Raw genomic sequence first — 12,488 nt, forward strand, 5'->3', positions numbered from 1 at the left:
ACGCGAGGTATAAATTATATTAGTTATTAGTTCATTGGAACTTTTAAATTTGGTTTTGTTTGGATGCTTTGAACTTTGAAGTACTTAATATATTTAATTTTGATGATTTCCTTGAGTTTAGTTAATTGTTACTATTTTTAATATTTGTTTAAGCTAATATGATTCTACGGTTTGATTTGGTGTTTCGGAATGTAATTGATCAGTTTGGTTTTATTTGGTTTAATAAAAACTTTGTTTGAAATTGGATTGAAAAATGGAAAAAAGCAAATTTGATTTAGTTAGAGTTGATGAATCGAATTAATATAAAAAATAAATTAAATATCAAACATACACCCCTACTTATTTCATGCTCGTCTAATTTACTTCATTTGGCTTGATCTTACAATACTATTTCCTCCTATACTAATCAAATGTGTTTCCTCCTATACTAATTAAATGTGTTTGTTTCTCTTGGCATATTCATATTAAATATTTTATAGGAAAATTTACCCAGAATAATCCAACCTATTCACGATTTTCCTACAATAATCCCAACTATCGATTAACCATGAATAATCCGAACTTAGGAGGGTCTTTGCCTTGGGTACACCCGGGTGACCTGCTACCTATTGTAGCAAGTCATTTTGAATATAAAAAAAAGATAAATATTTTAAAAAAGGGAAAATTTACCCAGAATAATCTAACCTATTTACGATTTTCCTACAATAATCCCAACTATTGACTAAATTTCAGAAAATTACCTGTTGCACCGGTAAAAACAAGAGCAACAACAGCACAGGTTAAGTGAGTCAATAGTTGGGATTATTCATGGTTAATCGATAGTTGAGATTATTGTAGAAAAATTGTAAATAGGTTGGATTATTCTGGGTAAATTTTCCTATTTTATATGTTTTTTTTTTTTTTTTCATTTGGTAAACATTTTGTCTATAGTGGCAAATCAAATAGAGCATTAAATGAGAATACAAGCAATGCAATAATATAGAATTTTGTATTATTTACTAAGTCGCCATTACCCCTATGAGAATATTAATGTAGACTTTTGGTTTATATCAACTTATGAGTGTTCCCCACTTGTTGGCTTGGTGTTATAAATAGAGCTTTTTGGCTATTCTTATAAACACAAACTAAGTAAGCGTAGCAACGCATATCACTGGCAATACTCTAGCTTTTTTGTAAGTTTTTTTCAAGTTCCTTCTGTTTTAAAACCTACTCTAATTACTATAAATCTTTGAGCTAATTTTGCGAGTTGCGAGAGACCATCTTTTGATGGGAAAATCTTTAAATAAAAAATCTATATGCTAATAATTTGCATTATTAGGTTATTTAACCCATGCATGAAATATATCTTGCAGTGAGACTGTTTCATACAAAAATATAAGTAAATCTTTTTAAGGAGATATTCCTTCCTATGTAATTGATTTATTTAACATAGTTTTAGTAATATCACTTTTTTTAAAAAAATAAATTTATTGTCCATATTTCATCTCATAGATTATACTTATTTATAAGGGCTTGTTTATATTATTGTTATTTTCTATTTTTTGGAATTTTAATTTTTAATTAATGTGATATATGCTTATAATGAATTAAAAAATAGTCAAAGTGATTGAAAACAAAACCACCTTAGCTTTTTTTTTTTTTTTTTTAAAACTAACGGGAAAATGGGAATAAAAGGATAAGAAATGTATACTTATTTGTTGGAAGCTTATCTCAAAAAATAAAAAAATAAAAAAATAAAAAAAAATTGTTGGATGCTTAATTATTCTCCACTTGTAGGTGATGCTTCCAAAGATTAGGGGTGAAACACCCATTTCCAAGGATGACTTGAAACCAGGAGATCACATTTACACGTATAGGACGGCCTACACCTATTGCCATCACGGTCTCGTTCTCTGTCCCAACTCTACATCAAAGATTGTTCACTTCTAATTTGTTGTTTTAAGTCAAAATTGAAAAATAAAGATAGATCATATATTGTTCTTCCTCGTTATGAAATAAGTTTTTGGTGAATTATGGAGATTGATTCTAGCTCTGTTTTAGTGATTTTGTCCCATTTAATTTTTAGATTATATTCACAGTTCATTCTTAAATTTGAATTTTAATATATAATTTAAAATACAGTTAAGTGAGATCCTGTTTGATTCGTCTTAACGCAAAGATTATTAATATCAAGTACTTTTTATAATTTTTAACTATGCACCGTTAGAGATATTAAAATTTCAAAATATGACTTGGCAAACGTGCCAAAATAAAATGGGACAAAGTCATCGAAATGGAGGAAACACTATTTATTATCGTTTAAGTTTATTTAATATATGTAAGCATGATTTTTTGTGAATCATATTATCGCATACGTTTATAATATAAATTTATATAATTTTTAGATATGCTTAGTTTAAAATAGAAATGATCAAAATAACTTAATAAATTACGCAAAATTTCAATTGTAGCAATTATAATGGAACTGAGAAATTATATGTTACTTGATGACTGGTGCACGTACATAAAGAAATTGAAGTTAAATTGGAAAAGGAATTGAAGATGAGGAAGAAGAATTTTTTCTTTTGACCAGTCAACCGTTATATTTAACGGTCAAATGAAGAAATACATTACTTGGTACTCTTTGGAAAAGAAAAAATTTTATTAGGTAATTTTTGGAAAAAAAATTTTATTAGGTACTTTTTGAAAGAAAAATTTATTAAGTAGTTTTTGACACTTTTCCCAATTAATTAACATATTTTAATTCAAACTAGTTATTTTCTAGTTAAATACCAACAAGTCAAAGTAATAATACTACTCATTTTACATCTGCGGATTTTTTTTCATTAATTTACTTCAACATATTGGTGCGACCTATGATTTTGAGTTTTGGATTCGCCACTATTGACAGGTATATACGAGGGCAATGGAAGAATAATACATTTCACGGGTGACATGTTGGGAGGAAATTCATTATCCTCATTCTCAAGTAGCTCGTCACATCACAAAAAATGCTCAAACTGCGGCTACCAATCAAATGTTATGGGAGTGATCCGTACATGTTTTGATTGTTTCCTCCATAAATTTAAAAATCTTTACCTGTATGTATATGGTAAGTGTGACCCACCTGAAGAAGTTTTAAGTCGTGCTCGTTTTCTCCTACAGAAGTATAAGGGGTTCGGTGATTATAGTTTAACAGAAAACAACTGTGAGGATTTTGCCATTTACTGCAAAACGGGATGTCTCTTGTTTGATCAGAATGGTAAACATGTGTCTAGAAGCACCCAGGTTCGAAAGGCAGGCCTTGTTATTGATGGAGTCACTAGCGCTATAAGTCCTCTTGGAGCTGTGCTCAAGTTGTTGAAGAATTCTAAGTATACAGAGAGGAGGATTTCTGTTGAGGTCTTTTATGATAACTATCGCTATAAAGCTTAGTCATTGGAGCACATTTTAGTGCTTCCTATGTTCCAAGTAATAAATTCTAGCTCACTTACAAATAAAGTAAGACTACTAGAACTCATGTTGAATAACGGATCCACACACACACATATATATATATATATATATATATATATATATATATATATATATATATATATATATATATATATATATATATATATATCATGTACGACTTTGTTTAATTAAATAAGACTGTTTGTACCTTGTATGTTAGTACGTTAACTATTTTTAACATCTTTTTCTATTTAGGGAAATAGATGCTCTTTACAAATATATAAATCAATACAACGTACATGTTAATTAAGATAAATCATAGTCACCAATGTTGTTTCTTCGTTTATTAATTGGAAGCAAGTGTTGGATGGTTTATCTCATATTAATGAAATAAAGTTGATGTGTATATTTTCAGAGCGGTCTTGAAAACTTTAGAGGCCTTGTGCAAAACTTTTATTTCGCACCTTATTTATAGTAAATATATTTATTTTATTAATATACTTAACATATTTCTTTTTTTATTAACTTTTTTATATACGAGAGAGTGGGCCCTGTGCGGTTGATCACCTCGCACACCCTCAACGGCCTCTCTGCATATCTTATAAGTTATGGGAGCCCTTTCTTTCGTTATTATATGATTTTATGATGGTATCTTTTTGACATATGAAATGTGTATGCCTCGCGTTACTCCAATAATATGTTTGAATTCACAATAGTTCCAGCCTAATTGAAGCCATAGTATCGAGTATCAACTACCGAGAAGGAACATCATTAGAGACTTGAATAATCTACAAGAAACTGCCATTTCAATGTTTTATGACAATGTCATATCCAAATAGCCAATTTTAGAAGAAAAGAAATTCATAAATTTGTTAGGGTATATAAATTAGTTGGTTAAAGTTTGCTATTAATATATCTTTTCTCCCATTGTTGATCAAGAATCACCTATCATTCATTTTTTTTTCTATTAACATATTACTATAATTACTGTAAATCATGTATGTGGGTGGTAGAACTTTGAGTATGATTGTGAGTAGGGTGGGTGAGTTCAAATAATCGAGTGGTTGGATGAGATCAAATTCATGGGTGAATAATCTTGCTTTGATGGGCGTGGGCTGTGGTCTGAGGCGGTTCTGGGCCGGTTCAAAATGCCTAACTACTTAGGGCGCCGAAAATAGAGCCAATATACTTAAGGTGGCCCTATGGTGTGATGGGGACATGGTTGGTGCATTGGTGATGGGTGGTGCACCAGTGGTAATAGGGTTACGATAGGTGGTGATCGAGGTCTTAATGGTTTGTCTAGCTAGTGTTGTTAGCTGGTGGTTGATGGGGCAGAGTAGATGAAGATGATGTGAGTGAAAAGATTAAATGCAGAGAAATAAAGTAAAGATTATAGTTTGGGTTTGGAATCCTGGTTTTATTAATCATAATGAAAGACATAAGCTGAAATTTATACATAATTTTAGAATCAAATTAGGAAACTAAATAATAAAGGAATCATTTATAATAATTCTGATGTCCTAAAATATATAATTTCCTACATTCCCCCTCAAGTTAGATCTTTGGGTCACCAATACCTAACTTGCATAACATTTGCTCGAATGCTTCTTATGTAATCGCCTTTATGAGAATATCAGCTAGCTGACCTTTTAATCTTACAAATGGAAGGATTATAATCTTATTTTCAAGTTTCTCCATTATGAAATGTTTTTTGATCTCAACATGCTTAGTGCGATCATGTTGCACTGGCTTTCCGGATATACTATTAGCTGCTTCATCATCGGAAAACAATTTACATGCCTTCTTTTGTGGAAAGTCAAGTTCACTCAAAACTTTCATTAGCTATATGAGTTCTGTTATCCCTTTAGCAATACCCTAAAATTCTGCTTCAACACTTGATAAGGCAACAACTTTTTATTTCTTGCTCTTCCATGTGACAAGGTTTCCTCCAACCAAAGTAAAGTATCTAGAAGTAGATTTCCTTTGATCTCGATCACTTGTACCTTTTGGATACCTTAGAATTCTCAAAATTGTTGTCATATGTTGTACCTATGGTCGGTGCATAAATCTACTTACGACTCCAACTACATATGCAATATCTGGCCGTGTATGAGAAAGATAAATAAGTTTGCCTACCATTCTCTGATATTTTCCTTTATCTGTCAACTTCTCTCCTTAAATTATCTGAAGACCATGATGGGCTATGATTGGTGTGTCTGCGGGTTTACAGTTTAGCATGCTAGTTTCTGCTAAAAGATCGAAAATGTGCTTCTTTTCGTGATACCTCCTTAAGATTTCAACACTTCAATACCAAGGAAAGTGTGATACCCCAGATTTAACTTGAAAAAGGATTGATAGACTACTCATATCAACAAGGTGCATCTTCTTTTCTAGGGATCTCATTTGCTAAGAACTCCACAGTTAAGCGTGCTTAGTGGGGAGCAATCTTAGGATGGGTGGCCTCCTAGGAAGTTTTCTTGGGTGCGCACGAGTAAGACCAGAGTGCGCTAGAAAGATTTGTGTTGGTCTGTATGGCCAGTCTACAGTCTCCATGAGTAGTTACCGGCGGCTCGAAAGGCCGGGGTGTTACAACTGGTACCTGAGCAACTCTGCGAACGTGGCTGATTGTGTGTTCAGTGCACCTAGCGGGGAAAAAGATCCTGAAATTACGGTGCAACGAGAACGTTGTATTCCTAAGTGGGGGTGAGTGTGATACCCCAGATTTAACTTGAAAAAGGATTAGTAGACTACTCATATCAACAAGGTACATCTTCTTTTCTAGGGAGCTCATTTGCTAAGAACTTCACAGTTAAGTGTGTTTGGTGGGGAGCAATCTTCGGATGGGTGACCTCTTGGGAAGTTTTCCTGGGTGCGCACGAGTGAGGCCAAAGTGCGCTTGAAAGACTTGTGTTCGTCTGTGGGGCCAGTCTATAGTCTCTGTGAGTAGTCATCGACGGTCCGAGGGGCTGGGTTCTACTGAAATACTTTAGTTATCCTAAGTCTTTTATCTCAAACTCAAGAGACAACTATTTCTTGAGAACACTTATTTCATCTTTATCATTTCATGTGCACATAGATAATCAGACATGTGATTCATTCATTCCGCTTCTTTAGGAACAACATATGGTTAGAATTGCTTTGCTACCAAAATTTTTCATTGCTACAGTTAACCTCCCAAACCATGCACTTGGAGATTGCATCAGATGCCACAATGCTTTGTTCAACCTACACCCTTCTCCTGAAGAAAAACCATTTAAGAAGCCTAGGGAGCTTTCATATACACCACTTCTTCTATTTTCCCATGTAGGAAGGAATTCTTCACATCAAATTAGTTTGGGAAAATCTTTGTTTGCAGCTATTGAGAACAAAATCTAGATTTTATCAATTTCGGCCACTAGTGAGAAGGTTTCGGAGCAATCTACTCCATAGGCCTGAGTATACCCTTCTACTACCAGTCTAGCTTTATACCTCTCAATAGTTCCATCAACCAAATACTTGATCGAGTACACCTACCTGCATCCTACTGTCTTCTTCCCTTTGGGCAATTCACACTTCTCCTATGTTTCATTTTTATCAAAAGCAAACATTTCCTTCTCCATTGCCTTTTTCCACTTAGGATCTCTGATAGCCTCTTCAACATTGTTAGGCACATCGTTAGAGTTAAGAGAAGCATTGAAGGCCACAATTTTCTGTGAAAGAGCTTTATTACTTCTAGATTGACTCGGTATCTAGATCTTTATGCCTTGAACTCTATATCATATCTCTTTGGTAGAATTCCCCTTATGCTTCTAAGGGGTAGCTCATACATGTTTGGTCTGTTGACATTGGTAATATGATTAGGAATATCATCATTAAATCGAGGAGCCTTAGAAATTACCTTGTGCGATTCAGGATATGCTCATCAGATAGGACTTAAGTGGGCTAAAGAGGAGATACTATGACTTCAAAGACAACATCGGTAGTTTGTTCTACCTGCTCTTTTAGGCTTGGATCAATCTTAATAGTGTATATTATGTAGCTTGGCTCATCGCTACTTATCGCCCCCTAAGGACCAAGCTTAGAATAGTAGTGTCGGTGCCACATCTAGACCTACCGATGTTGTATATCACTTATACCAACCCTATTAGGGTAACAACACCAAGTTGAGATACTATAACTTCAGACACTTATGTTGAGGATGGATGTATTATTACCATGATGGGGTTGGTATAAGATAAATTGGTTACCCTTATAAGCTTGGGATTATTATTATTTGTTCCTAAGGCCAAGGTTCTAATAAGAACCACCATCGTGGTATGCACCTCTACTTATGACGATCTGAACAGAACATGCAGCATCTTAGGTCGGAGATTGCCTTGAGATTAGCTCTCCCATGCGTATTCCTCTAAATTTATATACACTCTAGCAACCCCAAATGGACAGGCAATGATATAAGTTGGGGAATTGAAAGTCAAATATGACTAAATTTGTCAGAGCTTTTATATGATAAGATGGACTCAATGCTTGTTACTTAACCTATATAATGGATTGTATGAAGTCTTTGATGTGTGTTGATTGCAATGATGTTGTCATTCGACAACTAGCAGGTTATTTGTAGGTGGGTCTAAGAAGAGAGACAGGAGGACTACAGGAATCTGTGAATTAAACATTCCGATGCATTTTACTATTGTCAAATATTTTATGTTTTGTTGGATATTAATTTCTTTTCGCAAGTACATATTAGATTTTATTTTCGGTTTAGTGAGGCAAGATGATTCTCAAGATGTATTTGCTCTTGTTGAAAAATAAAATGTAAATAGTTGGTCATAGTTTATAGGATGAATTCGACATCGGGTCGCTAGAAGAAGAGGAATGTGTTATATGTAATCGCCATTAAGGTATCATATATAGCTTCTACGAATGATGTTAATGGCGGACCCTCAGACCCACCCCCAAGATGCATACCATCACTTTTGTATTTGTCATGTTGCTTCCAACTTGAATACTCATGTGAAGAATGTAGAGATGTAGAAATATCAATTGCCATTACTTATCAAATAATAAAAAGGGAACTAGTAGGGTGTAAGGCTCAATCGTCATATGATCAATGAGGAAGGTTTCGAATACATTAATGACATGAAAAAGAAAAATGATTATTAGTATTTGGTATTTCTAAGGTTTACATATTCATGCACTTAATCATAGCAACTAGAATTAAATTGATAAAATAATCATGCACATTAGTAAATCGTACAACATTGATTTCGTTATTGACTTACCAATTATTGATTTATCCAACACAACATATTACCATAAATCACACAACACAACATCATGTCAAAGTCCAATAAATAATTCATTCATAGGAAGAGATTGAATTAATTTTGTAAACATACAAGTATATGAAAGAAATATTATGTATTCTTAAACATCATTAACTTGGGATTAACTCATAAATTATGAATCTTATCTTATTATGCTAAAACCAAGAAAAACAAGAAATGAACCTCATTCTCTTCCTACTCTTGTTGGATCATTCCAAGCAGGCAAACACAGTATCGTAAGTCAAATCAATCAATGGCTTAACTTTCAAATCTTTTGCAGCGTTTGCTAAATCATAAAGTGCATACTGATCATTTTCGTTTACAAATTTTTTATCCCAAATCTTGAGTTCTTGAATATAATTAGGGTTATCCCTATTAGGGTTTTCCGCATGCTTTTTACAGTAGACGATAACTTTCGCTAGTACATCTCCGGTTACTGTCGGCACCAAAAACTTTCTTTGGTTGACAGGCAGATCTTTTAAATACATACGGAGTGTTTTGATTTGCACTGCCACGTTTTCTTCGATTTCGAAGGTCAATCCATCTGAGCTCGTTAGGGTTATCGTGTTCCTGTTCTCGGATGAAGAACAAGATCTTGATGAAGATGCCATTCTTAGAAAGATTTGATGAGAAAATTGGACAAAATTTAGAGGACAGATTTAAAAAAAATTGAAAAACAATAAAACTCAGAGAGATTCTGATTTGTAGGATAGTATTTATTTATATTTCTAAAAAAGGAATAACATGTTCTATTTATAACAAACTTCCTTAATAATGGGAAATTAGGGAATTATAGAACACTCAATTAACCCTTAATTTTCTACAGAAACTTCTTTTTCGACAATTACTCCGTCCGTTTTTGAAATACTCGCTATAGTTTGGTTGTGTGTACTATATATATATATATATATATATATATATATATATATATATATATATATATATATATATATATATATATATATATATATATATATATATATATATATATATATATATGTTTAAGCTTATTTTATGTATTGCGACTAGTGTGTAAGTAACAATATAGTCGAGTGAGATTTTGTTTATACCGTCTAATCACATACTTTAAAAATATTAACTTTTTATCATTTATAAATGTGTATAATTCCACATATAAATGAGCAAAATTATACATTGGATTGCATAAAAAGTCAAATGTAGCAAGTATAATGGAGTAGAAGAAGTATATAAGACACTAATTCTTAAATGAGACGGTCTCAGGGTGAGACCATCTCTATTGAGCTGACCCAATATATATTTTTTGTCTTAAATAATCACTTATAACGTTAAAGTGATCTCTTATAATTTTAATATAATTAATTTTAATAGTTTTAGAATGATTACTTATAACCTTAAAACGATTACTTATGATCTTACAGTAATCAATTGAAGAAATGGACTATTATATAGACCCGTCTCACGGTAAGATGGTATCATATAAGAAGAGTTGTATATAAGGAAGTGATCCTTAGAATAATTGTTTCTGTACAAGTGTGAATTTAAATTTCATTGTTTTTTTATATCAAAAAAAAAGATTTTATTATTTTATTATTTTTTTTACTAATGGGCTATTTGTATGGATCTGTCTCACGATGGGAGGATCTCATACAAGACTTATTTGCATGAGCTCATGTTATGCTGAGATGATCTCATACAAGACTACTTTTGTATTTTATAATTATAGTCTGTAGTACATTAATTGAACATATGAACTAATTGCCTCCAAAATATATAAACTGTAAAAAGAAATAAGAAATAGATTATCAATTTAGGTTTCAACCTTTACACTTTGTTGTATAACGAGGATAATAAGTTATGGATAAGTAATCTTATTTTAAATGCTAGCGCGGTTGTATGTGTAGCTAATGAATCGATCACAGGGAAGCTAGTTAATTAATTTGCTTAACTCTTTATTATTACATTATCCAAATTAACAAAAATATGTGATGATTTTTAAATTTACTACTACTAAGTATATTATAGAACTAAGTTACTGAAAAAGACTACTAAAATAAACTGAGTAGGAAATTTTTATTTTAAAACAATATAAAGACAGTATAGAATTTCGGAAATGACCTAATTTTGGTTTGAAATTCAATTCCAACTATACTTGTATAAAAATGAATCTTTATATGACTAAAAGCGATTTAATGAATCTCAAGACTTCTGCTATATCGATTAATATATCCTTTTAGGACGTTACTAGTTTTAATCTTCAATCTTTCCTTTTAGCCTCATTTAGCGACACAACAAAAGGTCAACGCGGGACATTTTAGCATCTTAAAGGGGACGCCATATGCTATTACTAATTCTTTGTGTTTTGTAGTGATATAAGACTAAATATATATTTTTTTGAAAACATAAGATTTAGCAACAAGTTCTAGACTATACATCTTTATTAACAAAACCCCTTAAGTTGTAGCATAAAAATCACAAATGTTCATATCGCATGATAAAAACTCGAATCATTTTCTCCTAAAAGACCGTTAAAAAATACCCGCCAAATCTAATATTGCTTAACGTGTGCAGATTCAACATAGGTGTTGCTCAATTAAAAACGGCTACAATCTAATAAAAAAGCGTTCACCAACTTCCGATCAAACTCACATTGATCTCAATTGTGTGCATAATCTTGATTGCTTTCAAATCCCTAATTTTTGTTTTTAAGTTATGATTGCGATCAAATGCACTAGAAGATCGTGGGCAAAACCAGATTGATCGAGCTTACATTTTTTATTTAATATTCATGATAACAATTATTATTAAACACTAAATTATTATACTATTGGAAAAGTCAACCATATATGCCTTAATCATTGACTAAATTATTAAAAATGTCCAGTATAATCATTTGTCTTGTACTATTCAATAATGCAGCTATTATTATATGCAAGCTGCCAAGCCATAAGAAGCTATTCATTAAGCTTTAGGAACCACAAAAACATTACCATAAAAAAGTGCAAAGTGCAAACTTTACGTTAATTAATTTCAAGTCTTGCATTGTTTTTGTGCGAACAGAAAACATTTTAAATAAAGTTTGAGATCAGTTAGTTGTTCAAGATCAATGGGAGTTTGCTGTTCAAGATCAATGACAGATATAGAACTTGGCCAAGGGACTGACATTGATACCAGCAAAAAATCTAAGTTTTATTTTAACCGATTAATATTCTTTTCTTTTAAGTCTCTCTTTCTATATATATATATATATATATATATATGTATGTCTTTCCTTAACGTTGTGCTTGAATAATGTTTTTAGAAGTAAAAGAATATAAGAGGATGGAGGAAAAGGGAGGATAGAAATGATTTGCCTGTTTGTCATTTGAATTTTTAATCTTTTTAAAATTAAAAGAAATATTTATTTTGTTTAAAATGTGTAAGAAATTTCTCATTTAATTTTCATCCATTTATTTTCCTTTCATTTCTTTTTGGTATGCGAAATGAGAAAAATGTAATTGGTCCGTTTCCTTTGCTTTTTTTTTTTTCCTTTTTTTTTCTAATAAAAGACGATATAAATCTACATTAAAATAGCTTTTACATTTTTGTTGTTAGATTTTCCTTAATGGTTTGATCAATATTTTATAAATTGTAATATAACGTAAAGAATTATTTTTGCTGATATTAGTTTTTTTTTTTTTTAAAAATAAAAATAAAATCCTTAATCTATGTTTTAAAGTTGTAAGATTGTGAAACAAACCTTTGTAATACCCAAGTTACGGTGGATTTGCT

At 31.6% G+C, this 12,488-nt stretch overlaps 2 protein-coding genes across 2 annotated transcripts; one reads left to right on the forward strand and one right to left on the reverse strand.

Moving 5' to 3' along the window:
* The first annotated feature begins 1,132 nt into the window (after nucleotides 1–1,132).
* On the forward strand, nucleotides 1,133–3,519 carry LOC130823155 (protein LEAD-SENSITIVE 1-like). Its single transcript, XM_057687778.1, has 3 exons — nucleotides 1,133–1,172; nucleotides 1,777–1,882; nucleotides 2,891–3,519. Exons 2-3 carry the CDS (start codon nucleotides 1,780–1,782, stop codon nucleotides 3,412–3,414), a joined length of 627 nt encoding a protein of 208 aa, XP_057543761.1. The 5' UTR covers nucleotides 1,133–1,172; nucleotides 1,777–1,779; the 3' UTR covers nucleotides 3,415–3,519.
* Nucleotides 3,520–6,992: 3,473 nt separating this feature from the next.
* On the reverse strand, nucleotides 6,993–9,349 carry LOC130823236 (SKP1-like protein 7). The gene is made up of 3 exons (XM_057687861.1): nucleotides 8,967–9,349; nucleotides 7,178–7,250; nucleotides 6,993–7,124 (listed from the first exon to the last, which is right to left on the reverse strand). Exons 1-3 carry the CDS (start codon nucleotides 9,347–9,349, stop codon nucleotides 6,993–6,995), a joined length of 588 nt encoding a protein of 195 aa, XP_057543844.1.
* Between the last annotated feature and the right edge of the window lie 3,139 nt (nucleotides 9,350–12,488).

The sequence above is a fragment of the Amaranthus tricolor genome, chromosome 9, assembly GCF_026212465.1.
Source record: "Amaranthus tricolor cultivar Red isolate AtriRed21 chromosome 9, ASM2621246v1, whole genome shotgun sequence".
NCBI lineage: Eukaryota > Viridiplantae > Streptophyta > Magnoliopsida > Caryophyllales > Amaranthaceae > Amaranthus > Amaranthus tricolor.

What these genes read in the sequence shown, in the direction of transcription:
- LOC130823155 (XM_057687778.1), top strand. Translation starts at nt 1,780, where the DNA reads ATGCTTCCAAAGATTAGGGGTGAAACACCCATTTCCAAGGATGACTTG. An exon ending in CTACACCTATTGCCATCACG is followed by an intron (nt 1,883 to 2,890) that starts GTCTCGTTCTCT and finishes CACTATTGACAG; the next exon opens with GTATATACGAGGGCAATGGA.
- LOC130823236 (XM_057687861.1), bottom strand. Translation starts at nt 9,349, where the DNA reads ATGGCATCTTCATCAAGATCTTGTTCTTCATCCGAGAACAGGAACACG. An exon ending in GATTTGACTTACGATACTGT is followed by an intron (nt 7,251 to 8,966) that starts GTTTGCCTGCTT and finishes CAATGTCAACAG; the next exon opens with ACCAAACATGTATGAGCTAC. An exon ending in GATATGATATAGAGTTCAAG is followed by an intron (nt 7,125 to 7,177) that starts GCATAAAGATCT and finishes GCTCTTTCACAG; the next exon opens with AAAATTGTGGCCTTCAATGC.